The sequence below is a fragment of the Vulpes lagopus genome, chromosome 10, assembly GCF_018345385.1.
Source record: "Vulpes lagopus strain Blue_001 chromosome 10, ASM1834538v1, whole genome shotgun sequence".
Classification (NCBI taxonomy): Eukaryota; Metazoa; Chordata; class Mammalia; order Carnivora; family Canidae; genus Vulpes; species Vulpes lagopus.
This window is the reverse complement of record NC_054833.1, coordinates 838,065-859,423: the sequence shown is the minus strand read 5'-3', so window position 1 is coordinate 859,423 and position 21,359 is coordinate 838,065. Positions and strand designations below refer to the sequence as shown.

The following is a 21,359-nucleotide window of genomic DNA, read 5'->3' as shown; positions in this document are numbered from 1 at the left end:
AATAAAAACATTTAGGTATTTAAACAATTAGGTATTTACATTACATTAAACATTTAGGTATTTAGGTATTAAAATTCTGTACATTTTAGGTATTCTGTACATTTAGGTATTTTGGTAACTTATAAGGAAAAAAAATGATCATTTAGAAACTATGAATACTGACAATGAGTTTTAAGTATAGAGAATAAACATTGTCTAATTTCACAACAATAAAAACCAGTGGGAAAGCATGGAAGGATACGCATACTCTCTCATTCTATTACCGAAGGCCATATTTTATTACCATTAAATATGCATAATTAAACTATTTTCCACATGTGCATACACAGGTATAATGAATATACTACGGTAGAATAAAATGTCTGAGAATGACTTGGTGGAGTCTATAATGTACAATTAAATTTAGTTCTTATATTTAATGAACTTCCGTAGTCTGTTTCTCCAGAAAATGGACCATATATGCAAACCAATACAGCTTTTCAAGAATAATCCCAACTGATAAGAAACTAACTTCCAAATTGCATTTCACTCACCTTTATTCGCCTTCTCTGAAGATTCTTTTTTTTTTTAATTTATTTATGATAGTCACACAGAGAGAGAGAGAGAGAGAGAGAGGGGCAGAGACACAGGCTGAGGGAGAAGCAGGCTCCATGCACTGGGAGCCCGACGTGGGATTCGATCCCGGGTCTCCAGGATCGTGCCCTGGGCCAAAGGCAGGCGCTAAACCGCTGCGCCACCCAGGGATCCCTTCTCTGAAGATTCTAAGCAATTTCTCTACCTTCATTCCAAGTCACTATCTAAAGACAGTACTGAGGATTGGCACTTGGACATACAGGATCAGTTGTATGCAGTAAATGCAAAGGTTGACTATACCAGCACTGGGTTATCCATACATTATTCCTAAGCAAAAGGATGCTTTCTCATGATGACCTCACATGTCTTCATGTGATACCAGAGATCTGCATTTGCCTCTAGAAGGTAGGAGATGGAGCCAACTGCAAACTCTAAGGTGGTTTCCTAAATACAAGACCTGCCTGATGACAGTGCCTTCTGAGCACAGGAGAGGGTGCTGTGACACTCAGCTGTGGCTGGGCTGGCACAGAACCCAATGTGTTTCCCTGGCTGAGATCTCTGAGGAACAGATGCCCCACAGAGTTAATGAGCCCGTCACTGAGCTTGTCCAGAGATGGCAATCCTCAAGGAGGAAGATAATCAAGGACAATGCCATCTATCTCTTCTGTTATTTCATAAATTTGACAGAGGACAAATACCTCCCTCCAGCTAGAGGGAGACATCTCCAGCTACCTTAGCTCTCATCTGTGAATTACCTACATGTTTTTTAAAATACTTAAGACTTTTTGGTCACATTTGCCTAAAATATTTGCATATAAATATATAAGTAAGTATCCATTCAGTTACTTAATTTTTAAATTATATTTATTTATTCATGAGAGACCCAGAGAGAGAGAGTCAGAGACATAGGCAGAGGGAGAAGCAGTGTCCATGCGGGAAGCCCGATGTGGGACTCGATCCCGGGACTCCAGGATCACACCCTGAGCCAAAGGCAAACGCTCAACTGCTGAGCCACCCGGGCATCCCAAGTTACTTAATTTTTAATGTAAATATGAAAACAAATTCTTAATTTCAGTCATAACCAATTTATATGGGATCACGGAGCTAGTAGGCACATTCTAATCTTTAGAATATATCTATATTCATTCTATCTTTATGAATATAAAGGAGGACAACCAAATTCTACCGAACTTCTAATGCAGCAAAGGAAAAAAAATCTCAAATCCTTTAAAACACTCTTCAGTTTATATCCACAGGTTTTATTTTTATTTTTTTTTAAAGATTTTACTTATTTACTCATGAGAGATACAGAGAGAGAGGCAGAGACACAGGCAGAGAGAAGCAGGCTCCATGCAGGGAGCCCGATGTGGGATTCTATCCCAGGTCTCCAGGATGACACCATTGGCCAAAGGCAGGTGCCAAACCGTTGAGCCACCCAGGCATCCCCTATCCACAGGTTTTAATGATGTACTCAAATAAATTTTTAAAATTATCCACATTTTTATTAAATCATGCATGGTTTATTTAATTTCAACCGTCTTTGTATTAAGTTCCAAATCATTTTGACTTTACCAGGATGGTTAAAATAATTACTACTGAAAAATGGAAAGAAGTTGTTGAGTTGTTTGTGGCTGTTTCTCCTAGTTCTGTAAGTAACAGTTTCAGTTATCTCATGTTTAGCCAAAAGAGATAAACTACTTCCTGTTAAAAAATTCTGGGGGCACCTGGGTGGCCCAGTGGTTGAACATCTGCCTTTGGCTCAGGTCATGACCCCAGGGTCCTGGGATCGAGTCCTACATCAGGATCCTTGCAGGGAAGGATCTGCTTCTCCCTCTGCCTATGTCTCTGCCTCTCTCTGTCTCTCATGAATAAGTAAATAAATTCTTTTTAAAAAATAACATTCTTATATTTGAATTTTCTCAGTTATTCCCATACCAGGTAGATCCCATCCTCATAATTACAGGGAGAACTGGCAAAGACAGTACACTCTGGGTGTCCTAAAGAGGGAGGAAATCACAGACCTGCTATTAATGCTTTGCATCCCAGGCCATGCTCACTGGCAGACTTACATGCTTAAATCATTTTGATAATAGTGAGGCATTATCTAGCGATGCTGACCCCCACTTAAATTCCTAGATGCAATATTATCTAGGATACTGCTCTACCACCTACACCAAGATACACATATAAGAATGCTCCACCATAGCACTGCTTGTATTTATGGAAACTAGAAACAATCTAAACGCTCATCAACAGTAAACTGGATAAACTGTGGCCTGTTCTTACAAAAGAACACTCTATAACAATATGAATAAAACTACAGCTAAACAGGGGCACCTGGGTGGCTCATTTTGTTTAGCATCTGACTCTTAAACTCAGCTCAGTTCTTGATCTCAGGGTCATGAGTTCAAGCCCTGTGTTGGGCTCCACCCTGGGGTGTGATGCCTACTTAAAAACAACAACAAACAATTTCAGCTAAGGGGTAGAAACTGCTTTTCACACAAAGTACTGAGCAAATGATGCAAAGTTACAAAGTAATCTTTCCCTTTACATAAAACTCAAAAACAGGTAAGACAAACTATTTTTTATGAATTCAAATATGGGTGTTAAGACTATAGTTACAGTAAAAAAAAGTTATATTAAAAACTAAAAATGGTATCAAAGGCTGATTATAACAAAGTCAAGATCAAAATAGAGAGGAAGGTATGCAGCTGAGTAGAGTCTGAGGTTCTATCCAGGTTGTAGTTGACAAGGGTATTAATATCAGGACCATTCACTTTTCCATTTTTTATCAAACTGAACATATTTTTATATGATAGCGTTGTACCCCGTGTTATACATATAACAATAGGAAAGCAGAAAATAAAGAGACTATATAAAAATAATATTAATTATGAGTAGTATTTTTTGAAAGAATGAAAGCTGATAAAATCACTTTTGGGGACACCAGAGTGGCTCAGTTGGTGAAGCATCTGCCTTCAGCTCAGGTCATGATCTCAGCGTCCTGGGAACAAGCCTCACATGGGGTTCCCTGCTTAGCAGGGAGTGTGCTTCTCCCTCTCTCCACTCATGCTCTATCTCTCTCTCTCTCTCTTTCTCTCTGTCAAATAAATAAATAAATAAACAAACAAACATATCTGGAAAAGCTAAGTTTAGGCAAAAAAGAAATATTACTAGGGATTTGTAAGGAATCAGACAGGTGGACTAAAAGGAATACCAGTTGAAATAAGATATTATAGAAAAGTAACATAATTGTAAAAAGTAGGAGCAGTAATGCTTCTCCAGCAGGAGCCTGGATACCATCCTTTCTGCAAAGCTGGAATTGTGAGGAAAGTCTTTCATCTGAAAGATCCAACTTGCCACCTTGCCAACTTGCTCAGCATATCCTCCAAGGGGCTATTTCTGGTCTCTGAATTGCTCCCAGCAGTCTGATCCTCTTCCTGACTACTTGTCCTCCATCTGAGGGAAACAGTGGGAACAGCCCAGCCTTCCTACTAAGAGACAGTACCGCCCCTACCCTGGCCCTGGGTCGGTATCTGTGGTTACCACTAGATAAATGGATAAAGAGACTAAGTGGGAAAAGACAGAGAAGACAAATCTAGAAGGACAAATAAGAGAAGCTGAAGGAGACAGGACATACATACAAAGATGCCAGTGACACAGAGAACAGAGAATACTCCCTAAAAGTGAAAACAGAAGGAAAATGAGAAAATACAATAAAATGATGAGCAATACAAACCTCAAAGTTCAAAAAGCTCAGAATGGGTTGAAGTCATTACATATGAAGTAAAACATAGTGCCAGACCACAGAGCAAGCATCTTGTGTAATTATTCCATATTGAGAGTTCTCATCTAGAAAGGACTTTCACACACATGCTCATCTTACACAAAAGGTAGGACATCTTGCATATGTTCATCTCCATTTCCACCCAGAGTCAGTTGTAACAAACCTGCTCATTCCTTTTTCAACACACCACACAGCCCTTCACCCTCTTCTGCACAAGGTGTAACTCTGAGGCTTTCATGGAAACATTCTCCAAGCCTAAAGCTGGACAATCCACTGCACCTGTGGGGTTCCTGAAGGATCCTCCCAAACTATTTCATCTTTGTGGGAATTTTATGGAACCTAAGCCAACTAGGTATAGTGACTGTGATGAGGATATAACTGACAGCACTGTAAGTCCAAATGTGCGGAAAGAAGTCAAAGAACACTTGCTACATTTCCTTCATCCATGCCCTCCCACTCCCAAACACATAATCATGTTCATGCACACAAAATACGTGCATTAGGAAGCTTCCAAAATTTGGTTTACAATGTCTTCTTTGAATATTTTTGACATGAACAAATTCCTGTTCAGGCTGCTGAATGTTGACAAGAAAAAATACTTTGAACCAATTTCTATTTTCATATATTAAAATTCTTTTACCTTTGGTCATTTAGGGACCAACCCTATAATTCTTGTGTAATTAAATTCTCATTATTAACACCTTAATCTTATAAATTATAAACATTAAGCTTGTTAATCACAATAAGGAGATCTTTGAACACTCAGCAAGCTAAGACAGTAAGAGCAGTTGGTCACTGTCTTTTGGTGACTTTAGTCTCCACCTGGTAAGACTAGGGCTTATTAAAGCAATTAAAAATATTCCAAAGTGGGCAGCCCCAGTGGCGCAGTGGTTTAGCACTGCGTGCAGCCCGGGGTGTGACCCTGGAGACCTGGGATCAAGTCCCACGTCGGGCTTCCTGCATGGAGCCTGCTTGTGTCTCTGCCTCTCTCTTGCTCTCTCTGAATAAATAAATAAATAAATCTTTAAAAAAATATATTCCAAAGTCCCATAGAAAGAACATAATTTTGGAGTCCGTATGTCTAAGTCCACATTTTGGCACTATCATTTAAAACTGTGCATTTCGAGGCATCTGGGTGTCTCGGCCAATTAAGCATCCACCTTAGACTCACATCATGATCTCCAGGTCCCGAGATCAAGACTGCATCAGATTTCAGGCTCAGCAGAGAGTCTGCTTCCCCCTTTGCCTTTGCCATTTCCCCCTACATATGCTGACTCTCACTGTCTCTCTCTCTCTCAAATAAATAAAATCTTTAAAAGATAAAAATGAAAAAAATAAAACACAAAATGACTGTCAAAAGTCAAACAGAACAAAGTCTCATTAAAAGGAACAAATTTGAACCAGTCAGCCTGGTTCCATGTGGTATGTTGGACTGGAATTGCTAAACCACCATAAAGACAACAAGGGTTAAAAAAAAAAAAACAAAACTGGGGCACCTGGCTGGCTCAGCTGGTAAAGCATGCAACTCCTGATTTCAGGGTCATGAGTTCAAGCCCTACAGTGAACACAGAGATTACTTGAAACAAACAAAAACTGAATAATTACTGGTGACAATGGTACTGGCACAAAAACAGACACATAGATCAATGGAACAGAATACAGAACCCAGAAATGGGCCCTCAAATCTATGGTCAACTAATATTCGACAAAGCAGGAAAGAATAGCCACTGGAAAAAGGACAGTCTCTTCAATAAATGGTGCTGGGAAAATTGGACAGCCACATGAGGAAGAATAAAACTAGACCATACTCTGACACCATACACAAGATAAGCTGAAAATGGTTGAGAGTCTATATCTGAGACAAGAATCCATCAAAATTCTAGAGAAGAACACAGGCTAGAGCAACTTCTTGCAAGATACATCTATGAAGGCAAGTGAAACAAAAGCAAAAATGAACTATTGGGACTTAATCAAGATAAAAAGCTTCAGCACAGTAAAAGAAAGCAGTCAACAAAACTAAAAGACAACCTACAGAATGGGAGAAGATATTTGCAAATGACATATCAGACAAAGGGCTAGTACCCAAGACCTATAAAGAACTTATCAAACTAAACACCAAAGAAACAAAAAAATCTGATCATGAAATGGGCAGAAGATATGAACAGAAATTTCATCAAAGAAGACATACATGTCGCCAACAAGCACATGAAAAAATGCTCCACATCACTTGCCACCAGGGAAATACCAATCAAAACCACAATGAGATACCACCTCACACCAGTGAGAATGGGGAAAATTAACAAGATAGGAAACAACAAATGTTGGACAGGATGTGGAGAAGGGAGAATCTTCTTGCACTGTTGGGAATGCAAACTGGTACAGCCATTCTGGAAAAGTGTGGAGGTTCTATTTTTCCTCTAAAAATAGAGCTACCCTACAACTCAGCAATTACACTCCTGGGTATTTACCCCAAAGATACTGACGTAGTGAAATGCCACCCCAATGTTCATAGCAGCAATGTCCACAACAGCCAAACTGTGGAAGGAGCCATGATATCCTTCTACAGATGAATGGATAAAGATGTGGTATAGATATATAGATAGATGATAGATAGATAGATAGATAGATACATACATACATACATACATACATACAATGGAATATTACTCAGCTATCAGAAGAGACAAATACCCACCATTTGCTTCAATGTGGATGGTTGAACTGGAGGGTATTATGCTGAGTGAAATAAGTCAATCAGAGGATAATCATCATATGGTTTTACTCATACATGGAATATAAGAAATAGTGAAAGGGATTATAAGGAAGAGGAGGGGAACTGAGTGGGAAAAATTAGAGGGAGACAAATAATGAGAGACTCCTAATTCTGGGAAACAAAGAGTTTCAGAAGAGGAGGTGGGTGGGGGGATGGGGTAATTAGGTGACAGGCACTGAGGAGGGTACATGATGGGATGAGCACTTGGTGTTATACTATATGTAGGCAAATTGAATTTAAAAATGTTTAAATGTAAAATAACAATAACAATAATTACTGGTGACAAATTCAACCCAAAGAGAAGTTCTGGATTTTACTGGAAGGAGGAAAGAGAGGTAGGTTATCTTTATCTTCCCAGACCTTCCCTCAGTGCTCTGCACATAATGGATATCCAACACATATTTCTTTGAGTGATTAATTAATTAGATAATAAAAAATCAAAAATTGATAGCTATTTATTCCAGAAGAAGATAGAAGGTAATGTAAATACTAAAGAAGAAATGAAGGGTTTCATCAGGGATACAAATAAGTGTTTGTATATATGAAATAAAATTGTTAATTGGAATGGCTTTTTTCAATATAAAAAGTGAAGTAACAATAAGGAGGCACATGCTAGGAAATATATATCAAAAGCTTGACTGATGTCTAATTAAATGCCTTGTGGGGGCGTCTGGGTGCCTTAGTTGGTTAAGCCTACCTTTGGCTCAGGTCAGGTCATGATCTCAGGATCCTGGGATGGACCTCCAAGTCACTGCTCAGAAGGGAGTCTGCTTCCCCCTCTCCACCTGCCTCTCTCTGTCTGCTCATTCTCTCTCTCTCTCATAAATAAATAAAAATCTTTTTTAAAATAAATAAATGAAAATAAAAGTATATCATTTGAAATGATATGGAAATGGTAAAATATATATATTTCCTACTTCCATCCTTGGTTGATTGCAAAACTGCCCACAATTTTGCCCTTCTCCCCGAATCTATGTCTTTTTGCAATGTGACTTTGAAGCTCCTCCACCAGTATGTAGAGTCTTTACCCATCCTTTGAAACTGGGTTGGTCTTGTGACTTTCACTGGCTAACAGTATGCAGTAGAAATAACACTGTGCCAGTTTCAAGCCTAGACTTTAAGACGCCTTTCACGGTTCTACTTTCTTGGAAATCTGCCCCTACCATATGAACGAATAACCCAGGCCACACTTCTGGAGGATGAGAGATCACATCGAACAGACAGGGGTCATCCCAGCTGTGGCCATGCTAGAACACTAAATGAGCCCTAAATGAACCCAGTTGATAACTGCAGGCATTTGAGTGAGTTTAACCAAGATCAGAATAACTTGCCCAGCTGAGCCTAGCCCAAACTGTGGACCCACATAATTGTGAGATAAATAATGATGTTTTAAGCTTCTAAGTTTTAAGCTTCTAAGTTTTAAAACTTTAAGTTCTAAGTTTTGTTATATAGAAAAATGTTAACAGACACACACTCTTTGGCATCTAGACAGATAGGTTGTAGCACTGAGGACTTACTACCATATATGGTCATTTTTCCATGTGTATACAACATCCTGGAATATAGCATCCCCAAACTTCTGGGTGTTATCCCCAACCTGACATATTAGCTGAGGCTTTACAAGGCCATTTCACTGCTATATTGGGCTGAGTGTTTTGTGGGATGGAGTACATGTTAAAACTAGCAAATCCTGATCATGCGCCAATTGTCTCATCTCCTTTGCCAAAAAAATGGGCCCTCTTATCTCAGGCAACATTGATAAATCAAGCATACAGAAGCCCAAGGATGGTGGTGTTGAGAGTGCTGCAATAAAGGAAGACAAAGAATAAGTCAACCCATGCTGGAAAAGGTTATATGTTTTTGGTATAATGTTTGATATTTGTTGTTTTGGGACTTCTTGGAAGGTGAAGGGGGAGATATGTTACAACTCTTCCTGTGAACCTGTGGGAACAATTTCCAGATATTTTAATTCTTTGAATCTCTCTGGAGGATTATCTGCCAGGTACATCATCCCTAGGTTTACAATTGGTAAACCCACAAAGGGGATAAAGTAATTGTTACTGGAATTGAGAGAGCCTGATAAGATTTGGTTCCCAAGCACTGCAAAGAAGCTATAAACTCTAGCACTGGGGAGTCCTGAGGTCACTCTAGCTCTCACTATACCATTCTAGCTCTCATTGTACCACTTATACCTGCCCCAAGAAGCATTCCAACTGCCATCCTTGTACATCCTGGAGGAGGAGCAATATTCCTTTTTTTTTTTTTTTCCCCATTACCTTTGAGACTTAGAAGCTAAAGTCTCTTCTCAGAAGATTCCTGATATGAGCATCTGGTAAGTGTGGTAGAAAGTGAGCAGATTTGAGAAAAATGGAGGAAGCAAGTCTATTTAGATAAATAAGACAAATTCAGGTTCTACTCAAGGCCATCAGGCATTGTCTAACATATGGTAGGTGCCTAATACCAGCTGTGGGCTGAACGATTTGATTAATAAACGGGAGCCCTCTCTGTGAAGGTGTAAAATTTATAGATTCCGTTGTGGCTTAGTGAAAAGTGGACTAGATTTAAAATCAATTAATTCAGGTCCTGGCTCTGCTAACACTCAGTGTCTATATAATGAGGATATGTGACCTATACTACAGAGGTGTTATAAGAAATAGAAAATTATGAGAACATTTAGTGTGGCATAGAATACTTGATAGTGGTAAGCCTTGTATTTATAGTTTTTCCTACCTTGGTGAAAATTTGATTATTTTTACACAATTACAGAATTTACTCAGCTGATTTCACCTACTTTCCACTGTTTTATCAAGTTTCCAATAGTGAAAAGTGATTGATAGATAGCTGAGGATAATCTCCTATAGATTATTGAAAAACTCTGCTGCCTCCAGAATATTTGTTTTCTGGAATTGTACATTCTCTGTAAATGAATGTTTCAATATTCAGATCAGTTCTTTAACAGAATCATACAAAAAGCTTAGGATAACAGTTAACGATAGGCTTGGATTGGGGCACCTGTGTGGCTAAGTTGGTTAAGCATCTGCCTGAGACTCATGGGTCTCAGGTCATGATCTCTGGGTCATGGAATCAAGCCCCGCGTCGGGGAATCCCTGCTCAGCGGGGAGGCTGCTTCTCCCTCTGCCCCTTCCCCTGCTCATGTTCTCTCTCTCTCTCTCTCTCAAAAAGATAAGTAAAATCTTTAAAAAATAAAATCTTAAAAAAACAATAGGGATGGGTCAAAATGAAAGAATACTCGAAAGATATGTATCTGTAGTTGAAAGAGTTGGGTAAATTAGGACCGAAATGTTAATTGGTATGAACTTGGCTCAAGCTAGGAAAAAAGAGAAGGAATCTGTGTCTTCAGAATTAAGTTTAGAAGAGTTGCTAGGTCAGGAAGGTTCAAGGTGCAAAGGTGAGAAGGAAAATAAATAGAGGATATCCTTTTAGATGGACAAAGCAATTAAAAAATGAGTCAGAGTTGAAGTAGAGCACTATGTGACTCCCCCCTTTTCCTGAAAAAGCATCTATATTATTCTTCCCTCTCTGCAAGCTGGTTTCCTCCGTTATTCAGTCCATGTAGGAGAACATGGCAATAGCCCAAATTCTAAATTTTTCTTTCTCCTCTGTTGAAAAACTAAGCTGCTTCACCTAGCCACTCCCCAACCATCTGCAAAGCTCCTGGAGTGACAGGGCAGGACTCTGATGGATGAAGAGAGAAGGCTACAGGGGCTATTTTCTCTTGGGGGTTTCAGCAATTGTTAAGGCAGAGAGGCATCGTACCACATATGCGAAGGGTGGAGAAAGGCATGGCATTTTGCATCCAAAGAACCCAGGGCTCATTCACATTAGTGTGTAGAATGCCTTTCACACTTCTGTTATTCAATCACTGAAAAAATAGCCCAACAGACTACCTCTATTTCCTTTAGTTTCTGTCACCAGACTCTCCACTGCCTTGGCTAAGATACAAGACAAGGGGCTAGGTGGAGAACCAAGAATAGAATCCCAGATGGTGTTGCCTTGAATACTCTGGCATGAAGCTCACTCCATTCAAAAAATCAGTCTGTCTTCATAGGCATATATAAATCATTGTTTGGAAAACTGGGTTTCCCTATGCAAAGATGAATAAGATTCAGTCTATGTGTTCTCCAAAATAACTTTGCAAGCAAGGAAGAATCATGAAAGCAAAACAAAAGTAAATATATAAATATTTACACATATTTATATATGTATTCTCAAATGCTATATAGCCTAGAATAAACATCACTATAAAGTATACATTGAAGACACTGCTATCTAAGAAAAAGCTTCCTGAGTCTCTTAGAGGTATGTTCATTTATTCAACAAATACATGTTGATCAGTATGTCTGCTGTATTGTCAGGCATATTCCACACATACAGTGGCTTAAAAAAAAAAGACAAGTTTCCTGCTCTTGTAGGCCTTATGCTTTATTGATGCATTTTAGAATACAAATAAATTACTTTATAGGAAACAAGAAAATTCCAGGTGGTAAGTAATATGAAGACAAAAAGCAGGACTATGCAACAGAGAATGTCTTGAGGGAAGCTTTAAGTAAGGTGGTCAGAGGATTTCAAAGTGAGAAAAGCTAGAGAGACAAAGTTTCAGTGTGTGTCATGAAATTCTAAGGGTGGGAAATTAGTCACAGCAAGAGATAAGACTAGACAGGTAAGAAAGAGGTAATGAAGAACCTTGTGTGCCATGATAAAGCACTGGGAATTTGGGTTGCAGGCAATTGAAAACTATTGGAAATTTTTAAGAAGGGAAGGAGGGAAATTCTTGTTTTAGAAGAATCATTCTTTAGTAAGTATGAAGGAGGATTGAAGGGGGAAGACTGTACGAAGGAAGACCATTATGAAGATTATTGCAAGTATCTGCACGAGAGATAATGAGAGTCTGACATAGTATAATTAAGAACAAAGAAAATCAGTATAGGTTGAGAAAATTCAGAATATCAATATGGCTTGGTCATAAACTGGATGAATCTAGGATAACTCTGAAGTTTCTGGCTTTGATTTAAAGCTCCTCAAGGGTAGAGACCATGCCTCTCTTATTCATTGCTATTTCCCAATGCCTAAAACAGTGTTTTAGTTGTGGTAGATGTTAAAAACCTATTTGTTTAGTAATAATATTCTGAGTCTCAAAAAATAACATCAGTAGGGCTTAACAATTGATTGGATGTACACGTAAAGGGGAGAGAGAAGTCCTGGGCTGACTCACAAGTTTCCTTTTCTTGAATGACTGGACAAATTGTGGCGCTCTTCATTGATAAAGGGCACATGGAGGGAGGAACAGTCTGTGAGCAGGGAGAATATCAGTTTGCAAAGTATTAGACATAGGATGTCTGTGACTTCCAAGTAGAAATATCTAAAGAGCACTGGAAATATGAGTCTGAAGAGAGAGAATTGTACTACAGAAATAATTTAGGTGAGACTGGCATATGAACAGAATAGAATAAAAGCCATGGGAGTGAATAGCATCATACAAGAATATGTGTAGGATGAAAAGAAAAGCAACCATGAGACACAAACAAACAAAAACAAAACAGCAGAATGCCTGCATTTTACAGGCTGTCAAAAGAAGTGAATTTTGCTAAAGCAGCTGAAAAAGAATGGCCAGATAGATTTGAGGAAATCTGAAAATAAATCCAAGAAAGGGTTTCTCAAGGAAAAAATTCTAGGAGGTCTAAAAATATAAGGTCTAAGAAGTGAACATAGGGTTTTTCAAGACTTCAAAAAGCAATTCATTGGGGGCAGCAGGGGCAACAGCAGATTGGCATATGGGTATGAGGAAATGAAGTCTGTGAGGGGTTGTGCAGTGGGGAGAAAATCAGGGGGATACCCAGAAGTAAACACAGATAGGGAAGGGGAGCCAAAGGTGAGAGAGACTTTAGCTGAAAGTCAGGGTCCTACACAACAGGAGAACATTTAGGTTACAGAAAGAAGAGTGGGGGTATCTGGCTGGCTCAGTCAGTAGAGTAGGTGACTCTTGATCTTAGAGTTGTGAGTTTGAGCCCCACATTGGGGGTAGAATTTACCTATTTGGGAAAATAAAAAGGAGTAGCTAAAGCTCTGGAGACGTGGAACAGGAGGAAAGGAAAGAAGGAAGGATGAGTGGAGGCGCAGGTAAGTTTCCCGCATTGGTGGCAGGAAGTTGAACACATCCATCTGACCATGGTTCTGTTTTCTCTGTGAACATAAGAGAAGTAATGTGAAGGCACATGCTTGAGGTTTGAGAAGGGAAGATTTAAAACAGCTGCTGTGGAGACTGCGAAAGAAACCTGACCTACCACCAGCAATTGGCATTTATTAAGTAATCATTATTTGCTGAGAGTTTTGCACATGTTGACTCGTTTCACTTTCACAACAACTTTTAAGGCAAATGCCATCATCCTACAAGGGAGAACTAAGATTCAGGGTGATTAAGTGCCTTGGTCACCCAGCCCACAAGTGATAGAGTCTGGTTCCAACTGGGCCAACCAGAGCCCACATTCTCCAAGACCTTTTCTATCTCTCAGGGAGCCTTTCATTCATGAGCAACTATCTCTTCTGTGTATGTGAATTTTGTCCTCTTCATTGTTTTCCATGATAGTATTTTTCATACACATCCTAATCCAAGTTTCAGGAACTCTTCATTGCATTGTGTTTTCTACAACTCCAAGATATGCAGCACCCAAAGTAATCATGATACCTTATAAACATGAACCCCTTTTTTTGTAGTTATGGTTAAAATAATACAAAACCATTAAAAGGGAATTTTGTAAATTTGCCCCTACTTTGACATAATTTTCTCTGAGTTCTTTTAGTTTTATCTACATGTATTATTATATAATTACACCTGTTATATAACTTTTTGACTTATTTGTAAGTATTTTCCTATGTTGCTCATAGTCTTCGTGTAAACTATTTGGGGGATGCTTAACTTTTTACACTTGTCAGGCGTGTTACTGTATTTTTCTTTTGAATCATAAAAAGCTAAGATGGTTTATCTTCTTCTTATAAATCCAAAATGGCAAATGTCTGACCAGTTTCCAAGAAGGATGCTTCATAGGATATTAGATAAACATCTGGAGTAATTTTCTCACTTAAATCTCAAGTAAGATTTGGGACACCTGGGTGACTCAGTCAGTTAAGTATCTGCCTTCAGGTCAGGTCATGGTCCTGGGATTGAGTCTGGAGTCAGGCTCCCTGCTCATCAGGAAGTCTGTTTCTTGCATTCCCCCTGCCCCCTGCTCTTGCGGTCTCTCAAATAAATAAAATATTTTTAAAAAGTAAAAATAAATCTCATAGTTTGGCTTAGAGTCAGTTAGTATGTCAGACTCACAGATGTGTTCCAATGCACAGCTGGCAGCCAGGCAGCCACACAAAGTGCAGAATGTATAAGAGCCACTATTGATATCACTGGTAGGAAGAGGGGAGAGGTTTGGAGGTCCCTTGAAAGTCCTGGTGAGGTGCTGTTCCAGTAAGGGAGGATAAATAAAAAATCAGCTGATGAAACGGAAAGACATACCCACAGTCAGTGAAGCTTACAAGAGAGTATCAGGAGGAGGTAGGATGGCCTAAAGGAAGGGCAGCCTGGGTGGTTCAGTGGGTTAGCACCACTCTTAGCCCAAGGCCTGATCCTGGAGACCCAGGACCGAGTCCCACATCAGGATCCCTGCATGGAGCCTGCTTGTGTCTCTGCCTCTCTCTCTCTCTTTGTGTCTCTCATGAATAAATAAAGTCTTTAAGAAAAGAAAATATTTAGTAATTGGGACAAGATTAGGTGAATGGACAAAAAAATAAAAAGGAAAAATTTTTTTCTGTCAAAAATATTTCAACTCTTCGTTTTCATGCAGGTATTTCCAAGCAATAGAAAAAGGAAATCAAATCAGTGTCTCTGACTTTCTTCTCTTGGGCTTCTCAAGCTGGCCAGAGTGACAGGCTCTCCTTTTCATACTTTTCCTGTGTCTCTACTTAACAGGGCTGTCTGGAAACTTGTTCATCTTGCTAGCTATTGTCTCAGACTGCCACCTCCACACACCCATGTATTTCTTCCTTGCCAATCTGTCTGTGGTAGACCTCTGCCTTCCTTCATCTACAGTCCCCAAGATGCTGCTGAACATCCAAGCACAGACTCAGACCATCTCCTATCCTGGCTATCCAGATGTATTTCTGTATAATGTTTGCTAACATGGACAAATTCCTTCTCACAGTGACAGCCTGACCCTTATGTGGCCATCTGTCACCCTTTGTGTTACTCCACCATTATGACTCAGCACCTTTGTGCCTCTCTGGTGGCTGTGCCTGGGTTCTTTGCCACTTTGTATCCCTTCTTACACACCCTTATGCTCACCTGTCTGCACTTCTGCTCTAACATCACCCACCATTCCTTCTGTGATATCAACTCTCTCCTCCCCCTCTCCTGTTCTAACACCAGTGTCAATCAGTTCATGTTCTGGCTGCAGTGGGATTGATCTTTGTGGTACCTTCAGGGTGTGTCCTGACATCCTATAGCTTCATCATCTCCTCTGTGATGAAAATCCCTTCTGCCCAAGGAAAACTCAGGGCTTTTTTCACCTGTGGATCTCACCTTGCCTTGGTCATTCTTTTTCTACGGAGCAATCACAGGAGTCTATATGAGCCCCTCATCCAACCATTCATCTGAAAAAGACTCAGCCACATCACTGGTCTGTGGGACCCGGGAAATTTAACAAAATCCCCTACCCCTGGACAAGCAGAGCAGGACTGACTATATTTTGGGCTGCACTTGCCTGTGCTGACTTGCTTATTACTTAGGGCACTGCCCGGCCCTAATCAAAGACCAGGACACACCCTAATCGGAAATCCGGCTCAGGGACACTGCCCCGCCCTGGTCAGAGACCAGGGCAAACCGTAACTGGAAATCCGGCTCAGCGGACCAGCATGACTGTGCAACTTTCTGTGTATCCCATTGGCCACTGGCCCCTATAAAGTTGCTAAGCCTCTTAGTCTCGGGGTCCAAGTCCCTGCTTCGCTGCGTCAGGTATACTTGGTCCCAGGCTCCAGCTTGTAATAAACCCTCGTGTGATTGCATCGGTGTCAGCTCCTTGGCGGTTTCTCGGATTCGCGATCTTGGGCACAACATGGTCTTCATGGTCATAGCCCCTATGTTGAATCCCTTCATATACAGTCTAACGAACAGTGAGCTGACGGGGGCATTAAAGAAGGCTGTGTGCCAGACCAAAACCTTCTCCCAGTGATTTGTACTGACTGAAAGGAGTTCAACAGGAGGCAAATTCTTATTAGCTCATCATTTTCATTCTAGCCACAGTTACAAAGATGTTACATAGATGTCACAAAATACCTAAATAAACTTGGTGATAACCTAAATTTGCTACTTAGTCACAGGCCTGAAAATCATAGTAAAAAAAACGAAATCAACATTTGAGTGCATTGTTAAGAACTCCCAGGTGGCTCAGATCAACACAGAAACATACCATAGGGAGTACAGAATAGAGAACCCTTGCAGGCCTGTCCTCCTAGAGTAGACAGGAGTGACATAACCATGTTGTCATGCATGAAAAACAGTGAGAGAGGATATGAGAGACAGAGAGAGGAAGGCAGAGACATAGGCAGAGGGAGAAGCAGGCTCCTTGAGGGAAGCCTGGTATAGGATTCAATCCCCGGACCCCGGGATCACGACCTAAGCCAAAGGCAGATGCTCAACCACTGAGCCACCCAGGTGCCCTGCTCATTTTCTTATAGGTAGTAACTGACAGGCAGAAATAGAGATAAAAAGATATTTTTTTAAAACATCCTGCTATAAATATGTTTGTTTGTTTTGTTTATGATTACAAGTTACCCTTGTGGTTTTTTTTTTACTTTTTTCTTAGGAGACAGATCAGAAAACTTTTCTGGGAGCTTCTAAGGACCAATGTAAGTAACACGTGGTGGGATAGAGAAGCAATGGCAATAATGGAACAATGAAATCCAAATTGGTTATCTCTTTAAAGATATTTGTATGCATCAGATATCTTAGTTGCAAAGAAAAAGAAATAAATGCTGCTTAATTATAAAAGAATTTAGTAAAAGTTGGATAGTTCATAAAATTGCTGCAGCATTGGAGAACCAGCCTCCAAGACTCCCATCCAGACCACAATCAAATCAACATGTGTAAAGATCCTATGAGTTGACCAACATCACTGTCATTAAACAGTCTGTGTTCAACTTGACTCACTGATGCTGCCTTCACAGACACTGGATGCCTAAGCTGGCCTGGTCCACAGCTACTGTTTGTGTATCACTATCCTTGATTCAAACTGCAGAGAAGCTGTATCTGACTGGTCAAACCTAGAGTCCTCCACTTGAAATGTTTTCATTCTCTTAGGTAACTTAATCACAGGCCTGAAAATCATAGTAAAAATATGAAATCAACATTTGAATGCAGTGTTAAGAACTCCCAGATGGCTCAGATCGCACAAAAACATACCATGGGGAGTACAGAATAGAGAACCCCCACAGGCCTGTCCTCCTAGAGTTCACAGAGGAAATGTAAATATTTGAGAATATCTGGAATAATCAAAGATAGATAACCAAAGCACCATGTGTAAGCAAGCATGGGAACAGCAATGTGTGAGGAGAATTCTCAGTCATAAACATCTAAATGGAATGTAGAATAAAGAAAAAATTAATAAATGGAATGTAGAGAAATCTCATAATTAAAGATCCACCTGAAAAATTAGAAAAGGATAGCAAAATAAACTGAAGGACTCCGACAGAAATTAATGAATCGGATAACAGGAAGGAAACTTTAAAAAATAAATCCAAAAAATGGATATTTTATTTAAGAGATGTGTTTTTTAAAAACAATTAGTAAGATTGAGAAACTGCCACCTAAACTAATTAATAGAGGAGAGCACAAAGATACAAAATAATGTTTAACTACATAAGTTTTTTTAAAGACAAAAAATAACTTCTACATGGCAAATACATCAAAATGAACATCAAAAAATGCAAAATAGGGCAGCCCCAGTGGCTGCCTTCGGCCCCGGGTGTGATCCTGGAGACCCAGGATCGAGTCCCATGTTGGGCTCCCTGCATGGAGCCTGCTTCTCCCTCTGCCTCTCTCTCTCTGTGTCTGTCATGAATAAATAAAATCTTTTTTTAAAAATGCAAAATATTTTCATCTCACATTAAAGACAAAAGCCTAAAAAATCTCTAGAAGTAGATAAAGAATAGAATAATAGCTAATAGAAAAATGGCAAAAATATTAGTGGGCAATTCAAAGAAAAAAATGCAAATGACTCCTAAACACATGAATACTCAGCATCACTTATAAAAGTGAAAGTTAAAGTTGCAGTGAAATATCTGTAAGACTTTTTGAAATCATGAACTTTGTGATATTCTCAGTGAGACATTGGTGAAGAGATGTATCATATATTATCATCATGGTGTAAATTGGTACAATTACTATTATTGGTAAATTGACAGATGATAGACGATATGCACACTGTAAATATAACTGTATACATCCTTTGACTCAACAATTTCACTTTGGAGAATTTACTCTTTAAATATAATTGAGCATGTATGTCATGTGATTTGAAGTAGGGGTCTGGGAGTAAATGGTCAAGAATGAATTCTTGAGATGTTTTCAATGCAAAAAAAGGTGGGCTTTTAAAAGCACAGGGGCAGGACCCAACGGCAGAAAGAGCTGCCCTGGGCCTGTGAGGTGTGATTGATTAACATCCTTTTAAGTTGGGAGGGGCAGAGATAAAGGAAGTTTCTAAAAGGATTTTCACATTGTTGAAGAAGACTTACAGGATCCTAGAGCCTGACTATTGTCAAGCTAACCTTACTTTTTCCTCTAGCAAAGCATTAACATCAAGACAGTTGGGAGTTCCTGGAGGATGTCATTCTCTACCGGTCTCAAGCATTCGTCAATGGGCTGCAAGTTGTAAGGAAATTTATCTACATTTCTCTGAGCCTTGGTTCTCCATATCAGTATATAGTGCACTACCTTTTGGATAAAACAAAAATATATATTTGCTTGGGTATGCATAAAATGACACTAGAAAGATATTCAACAAGCTAATAGGAATGGAGATCTATGACAAGTATTGGAAATTGAGAAAAGAGCAAGGGTAAAAGGAAAAATTTTACCATGTGCCTTCTCATGTTTAAACCATATAAATATATTTACTTTTGCAAAGAAACTGTTTAATTTAAAAGAAACGAATAACCAAAAAGCAAGATACCTAGGAATAAATATAAAATATTATCTGTAAGTTTTTATGGGTTTAATTATAAAACTTCATCAAAGATTATCAAATAAGATGTAAATAATTGAACATACCATGTACATGGATAGAAAAAAACATCAAAAACACGTCCATTCTTCTAAAAATATCTATAATTTCATTGTAATTCCAGCCAAAATCCAAATGCAGTTTTTCATTGAATTTGCCAAGTTAATTCTAAACTGTAATAGGAGAAGCAAAGGACAAAGAATTAAGGAAGAATTACAGTGATGGGGGTGGGAGTGCTTTTTCTATGTGATATTAAGATATATGGTATTAACTCTGGGATAGGCAGATAGACCATGGAACAATAGAGACCCAAAACATACCTACACATACATAAAAAGTTTCTATGACAAGGGTGACTTCCAGATCAGTAGGAAACTTAGACAGGCTATTTGATAAGTATTATTGGGACAATCCACATGTTAAATATATAAAATTGAATCTCCGGATGTCTGGGTGGCTCAGCGGTTGAGCGCCTGCCTTCAGCTCAGGGCGTGATCCTGGTGTCTTGGGATCGAGTCCCACATCGGGCTCCCTGCATGGAGCCTCCTTCTCCCTCTGCCCGTGTCTCTGCCTCTCTCTCTCTCTCTCTCTCTCTCTCTCTCTCAATCTCTCTCTTAAAAACAAAAAAAAATTGTATCTCTATCCAATCTGTCCAGATAGCTTCAGGAATGTGAAAGTCAAAACTTTAAAACTTCTTAGAGAAAAAAAAAAACAAAAGGATATCTTTGTAAAAGCAACCCACACAAAGATTGATTAAACAATATCATTTCAGGGATGCCTGGGTGGCTCAGCAGTTTAGGGCCTGCCTTCGTTCCAGGGTGTGATCCTGGAGTCCTGGGATCAAGTCCCACATCATCGGGTTCCCTGTGTGGAGCCGGCTTCTCCCTCTGCCTGTGCCTCTCTCTCTGTGTGTCCCTCATAAATAAATAAATAAAATCTTTAAAAATATATATATCATTTCATACATATTAGATGGTAAAAATTAATAACCAAAGAACCAAGTGTGAGTAAGATATGGAATAATTGTAACTCTTACATGCTGCTAATGGGAATGTAAATTGATACAACGTTTGAAAACAATTTGGCAGTATTACTGACTTGAAGGTATTAACACTCTAAAACCCCAAAATTTAATTTCTAGGTATGTATTCTAGAGAAATTCTCATACATAAACAAAAGGGAAGATATACAAGAAGGTTCACAGCAGATTGTGTGGTCCAAAAATCAAAGACAATTTAATGTCCATTATCAGTAAAACAAACTCATATTGTTGTAGAGTATTATTCCATATTTAGAAGATGTAAAGGTAATACTCTACAACAGTGAAAATGAATGGCAAATATTACAAGCATAATTTTGACCTAGGACTTTTTCCTTCTATGTATGTTTTCTTCTATGTATATTCTCTGTATTTCTCTTCTATGTATAGTCTCTTCTAAACATACACATGTTCTAGCAAAAAGAAAAAAGAGTATATATATTAAATGCACACCATCTGGAAAATGGTTGAACTGAGTAGCTACATTTTGATGCATTTCTATAATGAAATATTCTACTGTATTTAAAATGAATGAACTATATATATATATATATGGAAAAGTTTAAACATTTCAAAACTATAATGTGGAATGAAAAACCAAGGGTGAAAGTTGCAGTCCAATTTTCATTTTTATAGATTTAAAATCCACAGAACACAAGTACTTATGGCAAAATGTACACCAAAATTGGAATGCTAAATAATGAATATATGTTGGAATGGAGTTAAGGAGATGGAATGCAGAAATGCAGAGAAGGTCTCATGCACCTGCAATGTACACTTCTTTTAAAAAATAAAATATAGGGAATCTCTGGGTGGCTCAGCGGTTTAGCTCTGCCTTCAGCCCAGAGTGTGATCCTGGAGTCCTGGGATGGGTCTGGCATCAGGCTCCCTGCATGGAGCCTGCTT

The 21,359-nt window shown here is 39.0% G+C and overlaps 1 protein-coding gene across 1 annotated transcript; it reads left to right on the top strand.

The window, feature by feature from the left end:
* Nucleotides 1-13,255: 13,255 nt before the first annotated feature.
* On the top strand, nucleotides 13,256-16,366 carry LOC121499859 (olfactory receptor 1F12). The gene is given in 8 exon segments (XM_041771075.1): nucleotides 13,256-13,271; nucleotides 14,490-14,607; nucleotides 14,984-15,283; nucleotides 15,285-15,347; nucleotides 15,349-15,578; nucleotides 15,581-15,735; nucleotides 15,737-15,810; nucleotides 16,249-16,366. Coding segments are annotated over 8 exon segments (1,074 nt in total).
* The last annotated feature ends 4,993 nt before the right edge of the window (nucleotides 16,367-21,359 follow it).